This window comes from Hydra vulgaris, chromosome 13 (assembly GCF_038396675.1).
Source record: "Hydra vulgaris chromosome 13, alternate assembly HydraT2T_AEP".
NCBI lineage: Eukaryota > Metazoa > Cnidaria > Hydrozoa > Anthoathecata > Hydridae > Hydra > Hydra vulgaris.
The window spans coordinates 1,980,001-1,999,838 of NC_088932.1; the positions used below are offsets into that span (position 1 = coordinate 1,980,001).

The 19,838-nt window shown below is 26.4% G+C and overlaps 1 protein-coding gene across 2 annotated transcripts in view; it reads right to left on the reverse strand.

Annotated features, from left to right (window-relative positions):
• The window catches only part of LOC100197148 (polycystin-1-like protein 2), a 212,699-nt gene that overhangs the window by 102,101 nt on the left and 90,760 nt on the right, over positions 1–19,838 (reverse strand). For both annotated transcript variants that reach the window (XM_065816396.1, XM_065816397.1), the window contains exons 17-19: positions 17,123–18,280; positions 14,095–14,178; positions 5,442–5,684 (exon numbers count right to left, since the gene is read on the reverse strand). In XM_065816396.1, the coding sequence (XP_065672468.1) occupies positions 5,442–5,684; positions 14,095–14,178; positions 17,123–18,280 (1,485 nt within the window). The remainder of the gene's footprint in view (positions 1–5,441; positions 5,685–14,094; positions 14,179–17,122; positions 18,281–19,838) is intronic.

A 19,838-nucleotide genomic window follows, 5' to 3' on the forward strand; every position in this document is an offset into this window, starting at 1 on the left:
TACATTGAGACAACAAATTACTACCAGACATTACAAGTTCGATTTTGGAAAAAGTCGATCGTTTAGCAATTTTGGTAATGGGAGAAAATACGGAAAAGTTGCTTAGAGTTCCCAAACTTGTGACCGGAACAGGTGCATCAATGACGGATGCCACAGTTTCTAGCTTAACAGAATGGAGAGTAAAAAAAGAAATTGTTGGATTGTGCTTTGACACTACATCAAGTACAAGATGACATGTACAAAAAGGCTAAAGACAGAGTGAATGGATTGAGAATTGTTAATGACTGTGCTGAAAGAGTTGTAGCTTTAATCACACAGTATAATGAAATACTGACCAAGAACGAGAAGCAGAGAAAACTTTTTCTGCACATTGTGCAACAACACAGAGAACAATTCAAAATGGCAAAAAAATTATTACATTTTAAGGGACATCAGGAGAGTACTCTGAATTGAATTGACTTTCTCGGATTTAAAGAATTTTAGTCATAGACTTTCAGTACTGTTATTAATTTCAAATTTGTTAATTAATATGATTAAATTAGCTTGATTAATACATATTGTTAATGCAAAATATGTGGCCTGGCAGTGATATTATTTTTTCAAAAAAAGTTCATGAAACAGTTTCCGTGTAAAATTTCAAACCTATTGAGCTACCCCTAAATATCATTTTAAAAAGCTAAAATTTTTATTTAATTTTTTTATATTACTTGTAACAATACTAGAAGATGAGACTTTCTTATTTTGAAATTTTATTTTTATGCATCACCCTAATATATATACATATATATTAAGTAAATTTCAAATAACTTGATTAATTTATTTTTTATTTTTTATGTAAGTTTTTTAATGCTTTAGTTTTTTTTTAGGTGCTGAAAGGGCTCATAATTGCTGTAAAAGTCAGGCAGTTACAAATCTTACTGGTTTAGCCTTTGGTTTTGGTGCATTACAGACAGAACAAGTGGCTTCAATTATTATTAAGAATAAATTGGAGAACAAAAATTTAAAACAACGAGCAATATTTAATTTATCAACAGGTGGTAATCCTATTCAAATTACTGTATAAATATAATAATGATGGATGTCCAACAAAAAAAATGTCAAATTATACCAATGTGATTAATAAAAGATTGATTTATCAAGATAAGAATCCTGAAACATTTATTATTCATAAAATTGCTCAGCCAGTATTGCATTTAATAATGGGAGCAGTCAGAGTTTTAGGCAAAGTTTTATTATTTATCTATGATCCTGGATTTAAAATCTGGCTGTTCTTGTATCATATTATTTTTCAAGGATACCATGGAGATGGATGGGATGGAAATAACTCAAACAAAATACTTAGATTGTCTTAAACAAGCTGTGATAAAGGACATCCCAAAATGCCAACACTTGATATTATCTGTAATAAATTGTTTGCAAGCTTTTAAATTGGTAAAAGATACAGCTTTTAGAAGACATTTGAACCCAGAGTTCAAATCAATTATCAACAACTTTGCTGAGGTTTTTAAATCTATACAAAATGAAATCCATGATGTAAAAATAAAGGGATTAACATTAAAAACTACATGGAAAATACATATTATTGTAAATCACCTTGTTTTTTTTCTAAAATACCATAATATAGGCCAATAAGATTTTATAATTTTTTCAAGGCTACCTTGAATAACATCAAAACTCATCATTAGATTTCAAATTTCATCATAAAATCTTTTGGAGTTCAGAACTGGTGACCATGTAAAAAATACCCCCCTCCCCCAAATTAAAGGGATTTTTTTACTTTTTTTGTTATTTAACATGGGATTTTGATTTTAAACTTAATTGTTTCCAATTAATATATATTAGTAGAGACTAAATAAATCAAAATTTTTTAATTGAAACTAGCTTTAACCTGGCGGTCAAATTTCAGAGCAGTGTTAGTTGCTGTTGCTTTTTCTATATCTTGATATTTACTTTTGTTTAACCAATCAATTTAATGCGTAATATAGGCTTTAATATTGTATGTAGTAGTGTGTGTATATATTTTTTTATTTAAGTTTGCCTTTATTTTGCTTTTTTATATTTTTCTGCGAAAATTTTTTCCTCTCTTTCTATCCTTCTGAACTTATGTGATTGAAATTTTTTGTTTTTTCTTACATTTTTTTCTCACTCATCTTACCTCACCCATTCATTCTCTCTTTTTTTTTTTCATTTTCCTGAGCTTTACTCCTTTATATTTTTATTCTGAATTTTTTAACATTATTGTTCATATTACTTTTTTTTATTACTTGTGTTTTAATTTCTTTATTATTTCCTTGTTTTAATTTTTTTTAATTTTGTTTATTTTATTAAGGTGTCACTCCATTGATTAGTTTTTAACTATATGAGTGACACTGAACCTAACTTCGTAATTTATAATTAAATTTGTAATTTTTGATTTTATGGTTAAATAAATGGATAAACATTAAACATTTTACTAACTTTTTCTATGCATTTAGAGAAAAATTATAGACATAAATTCGTTAAAAAATACTTCAATGTACATTACAGTTTTAGTGGTTTTTAAAATTTAAATTTTTTCAAGTAATATTTACAGAAATTTCAATGATTAACATTTAGTAATGAAATTAAAATGTTCAAGGCAGCAGTTAAAATTTACTTTTAAAGAACAAACTTGAATCTTATAAAATTGTTTTGTCACTCTTTAACTTTAAACTATAAATTTAAAAGTCATTAAAAGTTAATGACTTTTTCAGTTAAAATTTACATAAAAAGAACAAACTCCAATCAAAATCCGAGTTATAAAACTTATTTTGTTGCTCTCTCACTTTGAGACTTTAAAAATAAACGATTTTAATTTGAGATTTTATTATTTAATAAATTCAAATATTTGATATATTTATACTATGTTTATACTATATACAGTTATAACTTTTATGTTATTTAAATTTTTGTATCATTATTAAATACTGTTTAACAATATACAGTTTAACCATTAAATTTACTTTTTACAACAAATTAGTTTTAAAAACATTTCAATTTTGGCTAATAATTTAGTACTTTTTTTTAACAAACAGATTTTAATTAGAGATTTAAATAATTACTAAATTATTATATTTAATTTTCATATACATATGAAATGATACGATCCAACAAAAGCCATTGAAAACTGGCTATTAAAATTGTCACAGACAAATAATTCCTTAAGATAGAAGACTTGGTTACATGAGCAACAAAACTCCTGTTGTATTAGTTAAAAAATAAAAACAAATACAAATTTTTTGAAGTGCGATAAAAGTGAAGATGATAATGATAGAACTATAATGATATTGATAATGACCATTTTTGAATTTCATTTTTGTTTTAATGCCTTAAAATCATAAGTATTTTTGTGAACTTCTTTTTCACTTTTAGAAAGACTTTATTGTCTAAAAATTATTTTTAAAAGAAGTGCTCAAAGCAAGTGAGAAAACTAGAGTTATTAATGTTTTTTCTAAAATTAGAAGAGCGAAGTTCAATCATTATTTTCAATCATTATTTTGGTTTGCAAAAATCATTCAATAGTTTTCAATCATTATTTTGGTTTGCAAAAATACTTAGTGCTGTAAAAGCACTCCTCATTAAACTGTTGCAAATTCAGCTTATGTCATATCATTATACAACATTACTAATAGTTCAAGTTTCAACTATTTAAATACAAATTTTTATAAGAGTATTATAGTTTAATGTATTTATTGTATAATGTAAAAGTTATTGTTAACTCGATAAAATCAAAAACCCAACTATAAATATAAAGTATAAATACCCAGTATAAATAATATTTATATATAAATATAAAGTATAAATATTATTTATACTTTTGAGTAAGATTATTGATTTTATTGAGACAAGATTTTAAAATATATAATAATATATAATACATATTATTACATGGTTTTTATTAAACAACACAAATATTCTAAATAATATAAATAAAATATAAATAAAAAATTGAAAAATAAAATTTGGTCTATGTAATTAGGGTTAGAATTAGGTTCTTGGAATTAGGGTTGACATTTGGCGTTTTTGCAGACCTCGAAATTTTAAAACCTATCTATTTGCTGTTTCAAATAAATTTAAAAAGGCAAAACAAATGCTTTATTTAAATTTCAAATAAGATAATTAAAATAAAAACCACAAAATAAACGTTTTAATTAAGTTTAAAATAAAGTTAAAAAACTAACCAAAAAAACATTTTAATTAAATTTTGGATAAAATAATTTAATAAAAATGGTAAAACAAACATTTTCTCTAAATTCTAAATAAAATAGTTGAAATTCTAAGAGAAAAAATAATACTTTCTTCAAATTTTGAATAACATATTTAAAAAAAAAAAATGACAAAACAAACTTTTTTATTAAACTCTGAACTAATTAATTAAAGTACACAACATTAAAAAGAATGTTTTATTTAATAATCAAATAATTGTTTTAATTTTGTGTTTTTTAAATGAATTTGTTTTTATTATATTACTTTATTTATAACTACTTTATTTAGAATTTAATTTTTTTTTCTTTTTTTGTTCACCTCCTTAAGGCCGAGAAGGGTACTACAGACGAGGAGGCTACTTAATAGTGGTTATAACCCTCTCTCCACTCTATAACCCTCAAACACAAACCTTGACAAACAAAACCCCTGCGCGGAGAAACAAGTTGAGCTCAGTACTACCAGGGACGTGGTGGGGATTGAACTCGGAACCTCTCGCTTATGAAGCGAGCGCTTTACTACTACACTACTACCGCAATTTAATTCTAAATAAATAAAATTGAATTTTAAATTAAATAGTTAAGATAAAAATGGGAAAACATTTTTATTAAATTATAAATAAACTAACAATATAAAAAAGCAACAAAAAAACTTTTTTATTCAAATCCTTGATATTGCAATTAAAATAAAAACCGAAAAACTAACACATTTTTTTAGTTTTAAATAAATTGATTAAGATAAAATAAAAAAACAGCAGTTTAGTTATTTGTCGAGTTTTTAAGCAAATGCCAAAGTTTGATAGAACAGTTAGCGAACATTCAGTTTTTCTCTAAATTTCATAATTTGTTGAACCCTCTATCTAAATTTTTTGCCAACCTTATGCTAACCTAAAAGAGGTTATACCTTATTTTTCCTGATTCCGAGAGCTGAATACCCCTATAACATGTTATAAATTTTTATAATCAGAAAAAACTATTTTAAAATAAGCAGATAAACATTTTCTTGCAAAAGTTTTTCAGCATTTTTCATATTACTAATAATGTAAAAAACAACAACATGAGAAACATTTTCTTGGATAAAAGATTTTAGTCATATAATAATTGTATAAATTTTTAGTTATAACAATTAGTATTATTACTAATAATGTAAAAATATTATACTATTTAAAAAAAAAAAAAAAAAAAAAAGATTTTTCAACCTCTTTAATAAAATTATGTTACCTTACAAAACAAGTTCCTGGATGAGGCAAAGATGATGTTTGTTTTTTAATTTTAAACAAAGCTTTATAGGGAGACTCAATATATCCAACTTTTAATATAAAAGTGTAATTTTTTGAATCCAATAATGTTTCAACATTTATTACAAGATAAGAGTTTTTAAACCCAGTTGTCGTTGAATTTTCTTGTAATAACTCTTCAGGCCATTCACCATCATCATTCAAGACTTCCCAAATATAAGACAATCTAGCATAATATAATATAGTAAAATATTGCATACTTTTATTTAAACTTACTCAAGTTTTTTACACATAAATTTATGTGTACTAAATTATGTGTATCTAAAAAGTTGAATCAATTTTTTTGCATTAAGGTTTATAAGTACAAATTTGTTCATTTTTTACAACATTCGCAATTCAAAAGAAAATAACAAACATGGGAAAAATATGTTTAAAAAACATTGTAAATAAGTGAGCTGTTAAACATAAAGTGTTGTTAAGAGTTTACATAAAGAGCTGTTAAACATAGCTGTGCCTTAAAACTTGTTGTAAAATGGCTCCAAAAACACGACAAACTACTAAAAATTTCATTGGAGGTTCAAAAAGTGATTTTCCTGCTCGTCTTTTACCAATATATGGAGGCATTTATAGATACTTTTATTTCGTGCAGTCTGAATTTAAAAAAAAGAAATTTGATAATTGATAAAACTTTAAAAGAACTTGTAAACATTTGGCTAAATGTAAACCCAAAATTGCGCGTGATAAAAAAATGTGTCAATTTATTAAAAACTGGTTAAAACATATAACACAATAAAACTTATTAATGGAAAAAAGGAGAAAAAAAAAACCTCAAACTGCTGCATATAGTGTATTGGAAAACCTTTATGACATATCTACCTGCAGATGTAATTTAGACGAAGTTCCCTGCTATGATGATGGAGTGAAATGCAAAAATTTAATATGTAATAAAAAACATTTTGTATGTGTTTGTCCCCCAGAGAGCTTAGGAATAGGTTTTTTTAACTTCTTCTAAAGTTTCTCTACATACTTTCTACTTTTTTTTTCTACTTTCTTTTTACTTTACTAGTTTCTTTAAACTTTCTTCTTAAAGTAGTTATATAAGTTTCTAAAAGTAGTGCTAGTTTCCTTTTGCTAAATCTATGATATTTTGTTTCAATTTATTCAGATTCCACTTAAGGAAAGAGAATACATCAAAGACCTTAAGGTCAAGAGTTAATACAAAAGGAAACATTCAGTCAGGTCCAACAGATGGTAGTGCTGTAAAAAAAGAAAAAAGAAAATTAGTAGAGCGTCCAAAAAGCGTTGCAGTTACTTTTTCTGATATTGGCAAATCGTCTGCATTTGATGTTAATATTGTCTGATTCAGTGTAAAAATAAATTTATATTTTTCTGATTAAAAGTTTTTCTAATAAGCATTTTTTTGTATTTTGAAGTAAATAATTATTTAAAAGATATAAGTTTTAATAAAAATTAAAAGCATATATATATATATTCTTGGAAATGGACTGTTCTTGATCTTGACATCATTACAAAAACTGACGAAACTGATGTTTTGGATAAAAGTAAAATGGATAGAGCTAAAAAAAGGGTTTGCCTGTAGTCTGTTGCTGAACATGATATTGTAGTCCAAAATTTAACTTGTATTGGTTGTGATAGTAAAGACAATAAAGGTAGTTTAGTTTATCACAGTATATCATCTGATAACCTAAGCAAAAAAAAATTAATTGAAAAGGTTCACCATCTAAGTTTTACAGCAGAATCAGGAGTAATGAAAGGAAAATATCTTACATATAGAGACATTTTAAATGGAATAGGAGACAGTTTAGCACTGTCTGCTTATGAAGTGTTTACAACAGTGTTGAGTCTATGTCACGAATTGTTTTGAATAGTACAAATGTCAACACTGGCTATAAAACTGGACTTTGTGCCAGTCTTGAACAAAAAGTTAGCAGAATAATTCATAAAATTGGTTGTGCACTTCACTGCAATGAGTTACTTTTGCCCCATTTTATAAAACATCTCATTGGCAGTACAAACACTCCAACAACATTTTATGGTGAAATATTAAAAGCTGCTGCACAAGATCATCATAATAAACCTATTGCCAAATTTGAACCTGTTTTGACTTGTTTAGTTGTTCCAGAACAGAGTGTGATCAATGACTAATAATTTGATCAAAGGTTATCACTCGAATATATATGTGGCATAAGTTCAGGTAAGCACAACTTAAATAAATATAAATTTAAATTAATCTGTAGTCTAAATTTATATACTTACTCTTATTTGTTACTCTAATTTTAATTTATTGTCAAAAGAAAAAAGTATCTATGTAAATTTAGGTGCTATAAATCCACATATGCTATTAGCAATATGAATTTTAGTTTTGTACTCAAGAACAGAACAACTTACTCTAGTTCTTAAAGAAATTGTTAAGTACATACAAACAGAGTATGGTCCAACTTAGTTTGAAATTAGGAAATCTGAAAACTTTACTGAAGGTCCAAGAGTTTTACACACAACATTGAAAAGAATAAAAACATTAAACCAACCTATGCAAGACATAATACTACCTGTTGTTATAAAAAATGCTTAGAGCCTTCTCCCAGAAAACTTTCTTTTATCCCTCCTTGTAGATGATTTGGAATATGAATGAACTAGAGCAGTTAAGCTGATATTAAAATGTCGAGACAATCCTCCAGCTGCCCCAGTTGATAAAATCAATGGTGGCATTAGAGTTAACAAAATTCCTAACATAGAAAATTTGAATATTGAGTGTGATACAAGAAAAGAGCTAGTCTCTGATTATCAACTAATCTATGAGCCTCCTGCTACTAAGAGCTTATCTTTTCAGTAACTTCAAAATATGATTGAATGCAAACCAGATCTTAGTTTGCTTGGGTGGGACTTTCCATTACACATTCAGTCTGTTGAGTGTGCTGTATAGCTTATTTCTAAAGTTTCAAAAAAAGCTTATTCTTTACAAAACAGGCATGGCTTAGTATTAGGAAAACAAAAAAGTCGAATGAAAAGAAAGCTTAATTCTAAAAAAGATTATAATGCATAAATATTTATTGTTTTAACTTTCTCCACATCCCATATTTTATAATGCATATTGATATATCAAATTATAATACTAATAATTAAAAAGCATGCACTTGTTAAAATAAGTTTTATTTTACCCACACCAAGAATAAATTGTTGCAAAATTTTATTATTTTGTTCAGTAATATTTGGAAGATTTATTCTATCTATGAGGAATCTAAGGCAGATCTGGTCTGCAGGACCTTTGCACCCATGGAGCTAAAAGGTTTTTGATAACTAAATAATTTTCTTAGCCTTGAGCTCTAGATCGGAATTTAAGGTTGTATAATTGGGTTTAGTGTGTTAAATTTAGGTGAGCGCGCTTTGTGCTTCATTTATATAAAGATAAATTAAAAAAATTTAAAAAAAAAAGAGAAACAAGTAATAGTTTAAATTGAGCTATCAATCTAACTTTGTTAATATACTCCAAGGTTTTTTTATCTTCAACTTTGTTCATATATCTTCAAGGTTTTACATTTAACTGTTGGGGATCAAATTCTGCTTCCCTACTTCTCCTACCATTGTCCATACCATATGCTGCTGTAATGTATTATATAGCAAATAATATATAGTATATTTAACATATTAAAATGTTTTATAATTAAAAAAAGTAGTTAATAGGTGCAAACTAAAATTGAATTAACTAGTGAAACCGCAGTTTTTCATTTTGAGGAAAAATATCAACGTCTTGTGTTATGTATGTTATGCGGTTTCTAAATATAACTTTAGTGATAATTGTAAATTTTTGTTTGTGATTTGCATGTGGTAATGTGACAAAAACATTCCTATTTTAAATGAGGAAAGAGCTTAAAAAAAAATTAGTTCTCATAAAAAAAACTGGAAAGTTATAAAATCACTCTTAATTAAACTAAAGTTATAAAATACTCTTTTCTTAATTGTAACATAATTTTTTATTTAAACTGAAGTTTTTACTAAATTTTTCTAATCCTTTCCAAAAAATTTGAAAAAAAAAGGATTATGGTTTCAATTTTCTGACACGATTCTTTAACTATCTGAGGGCAAAGCAAGTAAAATTTTTAAAAAAAGGACAAAATCGACCTCCCTTACTATATAGACACATTTATCATAAGATATTTATTATAAAATCTTTTACACTGCTGAAAACTCATTAAACACATAAACAATAAAATCAGAATATTTTCAATCTTTAGTTTATTTCAAAGTTAATAATAAATTATTTTATTTTAACAAAATCATAAACATGACTATTAACCAAGCATCTTTTCTAGTCAAGCAAAAATATTTCACTTAACTCATAATTTATTTATTTATTTTTGTTAGTTCTCCTCCCCAAGGCCATAAAGACCACTACAGTTGGGGAAGCAACTTAATTGGTGATTACAACCCTCTCTCAACTCTATAACTCTGAAATGCGAATTTTGACATACAAGGCCACTGTGGGGAGAAACAAGTTACTACTACACGGTATTACCAGAGACGTGGTGGGGATTGAACTTAAAACTTCTCACTTATGAGACAAGCTCTCTACCACTACACCACTATCGCACTAATTGTTGGAGACTTCAACCACCCAAAAATCAAGTGGAACAGCTCAGGTGGGTACTCTACCAATACAAATTCACAGGTAAGCGCATTCCTTGAAACTGTTTAAGACTGCTTATTTATTCAGTTCATTTAAAAACTAAAATTCCCAAAAATCAACTTGACCATGTATTTTTATATGATCCAACATATCTTTAATGTAAAAATCATACCTCCATTTGGATCCTTTAAAATAAACCACAAACATGCGATCCACTAATTTTAATCAAGGCGTTTTATTTAAACACCAGACAAAAACTGAAAACATTTTATTTATAAACATACCAACTTTAAAAACATGATCAGCTACTTCAAAGTTTCCGATTGGGTTCTGGAATTTGGTTACCTAACAGTTGACCAGTGCTATGCATTAGTAGTAAAAGTTTCTGCTGTACCAAGTAAAAGTCTCTTTGCATCACCATGTGACCAAAGCATCTTGTAAAACCAGCGTTTAACAAAACCTCTTGCAATGTCAAAAAACTTGTTTATAAAGTTCTCTGTTCACATGAACAAAGCATCATTAGTAAATGTAAAAACAACCCTCAAACTCTTTATGCTTTAATAAACAAGGCCAAAGACTGCAAAGATCTTTAGCCTTATTTATTAAATTTGGGTTCTTGAATGACCACCTTGGTAACAACCACAGCCTCGACAAGACCTACTCTGAGAGTGACCTTGGCATCATTGTCAATAACCAACTCAAGTGGTGGAACCAAGTTGTGCTAGGTATGCTGAAAAGAACTTTCCACTTTTGGTATGTCAACAGCTTTTGTATACTATAAAAAACTTATGTATGACTACACCTTGAGTTAAGCATTTTCAAGTTTCTGCATGGAATCCATATTAATGCAGAGACATTGACACTCTTGAAGCAGTACAAGGAAGAGTTATGAGCTTGAACCTCATCTCAACTATCTAATTCAACTTAAACACCTCATCTCATCCCTCTTAGTTATTGTCAAAAACAAGCTCCTATCAACATTCAATTACTGAAAGTCAGTATAGAGGCAATCTTATCTAATACTTCAAAATGTATTATGGCTTCAACAAAGTCAAGCATTGTAGACTGAATCCACTAGCTCTAGCACAGAGTGTGCAGAGACCAGCCAGAGGCCTAAAGGAACAATGCCATCAACTTCAACATCAGGCAGAGCTAAATGTGTGCGAAGAGAGTTCTTCTTCTGCAAACGCATTGCGTCTAACTGGAATTCTCTCGCAAACCCCATATGTATTTGCCGTATAAGACAATGACTTTAAAAATCAGCTAGAACTGAACTTTTAAAACAAAAAAAGAAGTGACATTTATCATAGCAGGGTTTATGTTAGTTACTCTGCTAAATTCTTTATATTATTATTATTATTATTTATTATTATCATTTACAGTTTTCATATACATTTTTTTTTTTTAAAACAGTATGATAAGACAGATTTAAGATAACCTGTTTTAATAAAAATAAATTGGTAATGAGATAAAATAAAACCTAAAATAATAACAATAACAATAATTACAAAAAATCTTTATTAAAAGCAATTATGTATCAACTAAATAAAAAATATAAAACTAACTTAAGTCAACTCAGATTTAAAAATCTGCTGACAGATTTAGATTATTGCAAATAATCTTATATGATAGATTTAATAAATTGCATTGTTTTGCGAATTGTAAATAACCTTATATAAATGGATTTAATAATAATAAAAATTGTCAAATAATTTTAAAATAAAAACCTTTTTGTACCTATTATTCTTCCCTGGTTCAAACTAGAAGTAATATGAGATCTTTAATAAATTCATAGATGTTATATATATAGATGAACCCAGGGTTATTGAAAAAAAAAAAAGAGTGTTGTTTATTAAAGACAATTTTTAATGAATTTCCTTTTACACTATTACAATTAAAAAGAAAGGAAGTAAATCCTAAAAAAAGAAAAGTAACTACTAGTAACATCCAGTAACTACTAAAGTATTGGATGTTACACACACGACAGTATGTCATCCTCTGTTTCAGATTGTTAGCCATATCAATGTTCAAGTCAAATAGTTATTTGCAGTCCTCAGATCTTATAAAGAACTATGCTTCGTAAAATAAACATTTTCTGTTCTTAAATATAAAATTAACCAACTTTAAAAGAATATAACTGATGTATACACAAGTTAAGTAGAAAGATAAACAAATGAAGATGTAACTGTGTAAATATGTTTTTTTTATTAAGATACAAAAAATACAAACTTTGAACAAAATTTTCATGTAAACAGATTTTTTTATGAAATGTTAATCAATGGAAGTCAAAGGAAAAATAAATCTTCAACATCTCTGAAACTTTTAGAATTAAATTCAATAAAATCAATACCACCATAAAAGCTGAAAATGACATTCATTTTCTATATTTATTAGAGATGCCACAAATATTCGGCAAAATATTCCTCAACATTTAACTATTTTGAGGGTTCTAACCAGCTTTGTTGTAGTGCATAAGTCAACTATACTGTGGGCATTTATAAATAGGTTGTGTCACAGTACACATTATTTGTAGACTGTTACACCAAATATCTTAACTACGGTTATGCATAAAAGTTTCACACTCTTCAAACCATTCAGAAAAATTGAAAAAAAACCAGCTCAGGTATATCATGCACTTCTGAGGAATTTTCAGAAAATGCTATTTAGCACAAAGAACTATAAATTTATTAAAAATGATATTTTTACGACAACCTGAACTTAAAGCATGGTTTAACTTAAATGGGAAAGACAATTAAACGCCTTTTTTATTAAATTGCCGAATATTTATGACATCTCAAATATTTTTTTTTATTTAATTATAAATTATAGACTTGTCATATTTGATTTAATAAAGCCAAATTATTATTATCCATTGACTATTTCTTGGTAGATCTCAATTATGAGGCAATGAGACATATTTACTAAACATTCTCAATTCCAAAGTTGGAAATTCATTTAGTTCAAAATAGCTTTTCTCAAAATTCTAAAACTGAACAATGTGATTTTTTAAATTTATTTCATATGGCAATTTCAAAACTTGGCAATTAATTAATTTAATTTTTTTTTTAATTGTTTAATTTAGTACCACATATTGCCCTTCCTCCTTCACATAAACTTAAAACTTGAAGCATATGCTATCAAAGAAATTATATGTCTTTCTTCCTAATTAATGAAAGGAAGCAGAGAGTAGTGATGGTTGATAACAGTTGACAATTACGATAAATATTTTTATGACATAAAACAAGAATCATAAAAATTGCCTCTTTCTCTTGAAATGGAAATCCAATGAAAAAAGCTGTGCCAAAAGCTAACCTAAGCTGGATGCTTGAATAAATATTCATTAATTGAAATGTAAAATTATTTAAAAATTTATACACATCATTGGTAAGACTTTCAAACATTTTTATGGAACTTTTATGGGGAAAAAAAAAATCTTCAAAGAATTTAAAGACATAAACTAAAACCTAAAAAAACTTCTTTTTAAATCAAAACTCAAAATTCTTTATCTATACTTACTGTTCAAACAAAAAAATGTTTTAAAAAAGGTTTTTTTTAAAAACCTCTAACAGCATTAATAAAGTAAAATAGAAAAAACAATATCAACCACATAAGCGTCAAAACTTTTCTTCATTAATAGAATTGTTATATATTAGAACAAAAAATACTGTTGAGGCACATAATGTTATTGAACTTAAAACAAAAGTTAATAAACATAAAAAAAGAGGAAATAAAAAAAGACTGCTATATTATTCTGCAGTAGTTGTATCTATAAATAAAAAAATAATCTTTATTAACAATCCTACAAAATAGATTGCAGAGAAAGTTCCAACAAGCTCTCAATTTTTTTTTTTTTTTTTAATATAATTTATTATACAATAAAATTTTTACACAAAAGAAAATAAGTATAATTACTCAATCTATTATTTAAAAATTTTATTTTTCAATATAAAAAATATAGCTTATAAAATGCTTTAAATTAAATATAACTTACTGGGATTCATCACAGTTCAAGCAAGAAAAATAATAAATAACATGATCTCTTATGTTTAACTTTTCTGCACAATTTGTTATACAACTAAAAATAATGATATACATATATATATATATATATATTTATATATATATATATATATATATATATATGTATATATATATATATATATATATATATATATATATATATATATATATATATACATATATATATATATATATATATATATATATATATATATATATATATGTATGTATGTTTGTATGTATGTATATACATATATATATATATATATATATATATTTATATATATATATATATATATATGTATATATATAGGTATATATATATATATATATATATATATATATATATATAGAAACATATTTGTATATATATATATATATACCACTATGTATATGTATGTATGTATGTATGTATGAATGTATATATGTATGTATGTATATACATATATATTATATATGTATTTATATACATATATATACATACACATATATATATATATACATATATCTTCTATATATATAAAGGGCAATGTGTGTTTGTGTGTGTTTGTTTGTTCTCTATAGAAATCCAAACCGCCAGACCGATCTCGATGAAATTTGGCATGGGGGTAGTCCTCGAGGGGGAGAAGGTTCTTAGCTGGGTTTTGACCCTGTACCCAAACCCCCGGGGTCAGGGGGCCCAAAAATGGGCCCTCCTGACCCAGGGGTCAGGGGGCCCATTATTTGGGCCCATTTTTTGGCCCATTTTTGTGTACAGATATCAGGTAAGCCAGTTTAAATATTGGCCCGGGCAACGCCGGTTAACTCCAGCTATATATATAAAGGGCAATGTGTGTTTGTGTGTGTTTGTTTGTTCTCTATAGAAATCCAAACCGCCAGACCGATCTCGATGAAATTTGGCATGGGGGTAGTCCTTGAGGGGGAGAAGGTTCTTAGCTGGGTTTTGACCCCGTACCCCGACCACCGGGGTCAGGGGGCCCAAAAATAGGCCCCCCTAACCCCAGGGTCAGGGGCCCATTTTTTGGGCCCATTTTTGTGTACAGATATCAGGTAAGCCAGTTTAAATATTGGCCCGGGCAACACCGGGTAACTCATGCTAGTATGTATATATCTCTCTCTCTGTATATGTGTGTATATATATATATATATATAAATACATACATTTATATATATATATATATATATATATATATATATATGTATAAATACATATATATATATATATATATATATATATATATATATATATATATATATATATATATATATATATATATATATATATGTATAAATACATATATATATATATATATATATATATATATATATATATATATATATATGTATAAATACATACATATATATATATATATATATATATATATATATTATATATATATATATATATATATATATATATATATATATATATGGTCGCAGACAATTTGCATTATAATGTATGTATTTATATATATATATATATATATATAAATACATATATATATATATATATATAAATACATACATTATAATGCAAATTGTCTGCGACCAAATGCAAAATAATAAAGATTTACTAAGATTACGATATCTTTAAATGCGATGAAATGACTAGTTTTTAATCAACTGAATTTTACTTTTGGTCTACCAAAACAATTACAATATTATTATTATAGAAAATGGATTTAAAAAAAAAACTCTATTGATTTTTTTATGAGCATTTTTTATTAGGTTTGCAATAAAATTTTGTTCTTCTTTAAAATATGTGACATATCATTGTGGATTCTTATGTTATGTAACAAGTTAGTCAAAAAATACACGTAACTATTTTAAACAATCAAAAGACAAACAAAAAAACTGGTTGTTCAAAGGTTGAATTTGGTTGAAGCCATAAGATTTTTGGACTATGTTGAATTATTGAGAAAAAAACAAATTCTTATAGAAATTTTACAAAAAAAACATGTAACTATTTAAAACAATCAAAAGACAAACAAAAAAAATGGTTGTTCAAAGGTTGAATTTGGTTAAAGCCATAAGATTTTTAGACTATGTTGAATTTTTGAGAAAAAAACAAGTTCCTCTAGAAACTTTTCCTTCTATGAAAAATGTAATTCAAACTTTTCAATATTTTGCTGTTTCAAGAGCATTTTATAAATGAATCAGAAACGATTACCACCTTCCCAGTGTTTCTACTTTTCAAAAATTGACATCAAAAGCTTTTAAATTAATCAATGAAAATGTTATTGTTTAGCAAACTTACTGATTGTCAGCATCAGTTTGTCTTAATAATAGATGAAGTGTATAAGCTTCATTAACTTACCACTGCGGAGAACTTTTTGGGAAATCTGTTAATCAACCAGATAAATTAGCAAAACAAATTAACTGTTATGATTAAATGTCTTTTTAATGAAGTCACTTTTATAGTTTGCATGATTTGGGATGTTGTCATGGTTTAGATTTTGAATATGAAGTAGTTAACTCAATACATTTCAAATTGAATGGAAGCTCAAAAACTTAAAAATGTTGTGATTCTATGAAACAACAATAAAGTAATGTAAAGTTTTTCTCTCTTTTCAAAACTGTTGTAGAAAAATCATGGTTGACTAAAAATAACATTTTTTTTTACTTGATGATTATGCTCATATATGGAAAAAATATAAGAAATAATTAGATTGCACATCCTAAAATAAAATTAATGTTAAAAAAAACTTTTTTTTCAAAAAAAGTTTAAGAAGCATGAAAAATTAATGATGTTTACAAACTTGGTGATGGCAAAAGATTAAGAGACTCATTAGGTTCTGTCATTGAACCACCAAAATAATTAGATTAAAAAATTGTTGTTTTTTAACATTTAAAATTCTTTTAAATAAAGAATCTCTTATCTTTTTTAATAGAGTATAATAATTATAAAATAATAAATAGTAATATTATTAATAAATAGTAATATATACTATAATTTAATATTAAATTAATAATTTTTAATATTACAATATAATACATACATGATCTTTCCATTTGGTAATTCACCAGGGCTAAAAGTAATTTCTTGTATAAAAAAGCTGCTTTGTAAGTATTTCCCAACAAGGTTTGTTGCAACAACTTGAAATTGGTATGTCACTCCTTCTAAAAACATATATGTACTAAATTTGAGTTCTGGTCCATTAAAAGGTAGGTCAATCCATGATTCATTAAAACAAGTGTTGGATTCAATTGATAAATTAGCCATTTTACTAGCTGCTAAACTGTTTAAAGCAAACAACATATTACTCACAATTCGGCATTTCCATTTATATATTATTCCTTGATATATTATTTTTGGCTGACTACCTCCTGAACTCACAAAAGCACTGATACTAAAATTTTGGTAAGAAATGTTGAGACCTTGCCTCTGGTTGTAAGCAATTGTGCAAAATGCACCATTACTTATTTCAATATAAAAAGGCAAATCAATAATCATAAAGTAAGAAATATATGTGACTGTAACCATATTGTATGTAAAGACTAATGATAAATTATATAGTCCAATATCCAGATTGTTTCTTAATGAGTACACAATTTTATTGTTTGCTAAAAGTCCCTGAGATTTACTTATTGTATTATTTCCTGTTAATATCCAATAAATACTAATACTTGATGGAAAACAAACACTGCTATCTTCATCTACATATGCTACAAAATCCTTATTGACACTCAGGATTTGTAAAGGATTTTCTATGGTCCCATATTTGAAAGTAATTTGTGGAAAAGTACAATTTAAAATTTGAATATAAATTTTATTACTTGTTACTTGCAATGCATTCTTTGCATTTATAATAATAGTATAATTTCCAACATTTTTATATGTGTGTGATAAAGCAAAAGCCAAAGGACTTTGTCTTTGTGATTGGTCACTTAACTGGAAAAAATCATCACCCCAATCTATTGTGTATATGATATAAGACCCAAACTCTTGACATATTGACAATGCCAATTCTTTTTTTAAAGGTAGAACTAAATAAGGATATGTTTCCAAAGTTGGATTTGTTATTATTTTGATTGATGACATAACACAAAATACTGTAACAATAGCATAGTCAATTATTTCAGGGTTTATAAATAGATAAATTGAATTACAAGGCTTGATTATGAACTGTATAGTATACTTGCCACATTCAACATAACTGTAAAAAAAACATAAAATAAGAAAAGTATTTTGAATATAATTGTTTTTACAAGCAAATTACCAATAAAATGTCAACAAATTAGACCCAAAAAACATCAAAAAATTAAAACAAAATTAAGTTAGGTTTCTTTGACGTAGTTAAAATAACTTTTACATGGTTAAAATAAGTTTATTTAAAAATAGTTTATTTTTAAATAAACTATATCAACTGAATAGTTAAATATAGTTATATAGAGAGTTTATACTGTTTATAGAGAGTTATATAGAGAGTTATATAGAGAGTTTATACTGTTTATTTTTATGTTTACTTTAAATAAACTATACAAACTATTCAGTTTATATAGTATCCTATTTTCTTACTTATGAAAAAAGGAAACTATACAAACTGAAAATAAATATATAAAACCCCAGTAAAAGAAGCTTGTAAATTTTGAATTACAATAAAGTTAAAACAAATAAAAGTGAATACTAACAAATCAGCTAAAAGATTTTCCAGCAGGCAGGAAAACAAGACTTGATCAAGCACTAATTAAATGGTTTAAAGAGAATTAAAGAGAGTTCTGGAGAACAATGGAGCCTATGACAGAAACGATGTCTGGACCACAAGCCATAGAAGATTTTAATTGAGATATGGCTTTAGCAATGAAAGCTAGAGTGTATTGAATGTCTAACAGTGGGTTAACCTGTTTAATTGAAATTAAGTGAATGGCAATGAGATTAAAGAGTGGAATTAGAAGAAAAGTTCTTTGCAAATATTCTTGTCTTATTCTTGGGATAGATAGTAAGTTCAATCCCACGAAATAGAGATGGAATGTTAGACATACCATTGTTAATGATGCAGTTGAAGATTTTTCAAAAGTCTCTAAAGTTTAACTTCTGAGATAAAATATGAGATTTAGTGAACTGAAAATAATGGAACTTAGTATCAGACAGCACCTGTTTACACTGACATCTTGCAGTAATAAATATCTGTTTGTTCTCAAGAGAGTTGTGCTTTTGAAAAAGATGAAAAATTGTCATTTTGTTTTGTTTTTTGTCAATTTTTATGACTTCTTGATGTATGTACTGAATATGTTTTTGTGACATTATCTGAATGCGGATGACAAAATAAAAAAACAGGAGGTTGTAGGGGTTTCAGTACATACATCAACTATCAAATAATCTGACCCGCACCAGAGTGCTGCTACATTAATTGAGGGTTTGGTTTGGGGCAGCAATCTTTTCTTTTATTATTCTTTGTTTTTTTCTGTTTTTTTCTTATAAATTAAAGCACACTTTTTTACCTTAAGAGCACAAAAATGATATTAGGAAATTGTGACCTAGCATATGGATTACATATGAACAAATAATATATGGATAATTCCATTTTTAACTTACGATACAAATGCAACAACTTAATCAAGTATTTACTTATTTAAACTGTAAATTAAACTTTTAGTTACTTTGTATGAAAGCTGTTAGTCTAAAGAACAAAATAAGTTAAAAAGTTTTGAGCCAAAAGAGGGTGAACTTATTGCTGAAAACTTATGTTATATGGAAAGCAAAGAAAAAAAATT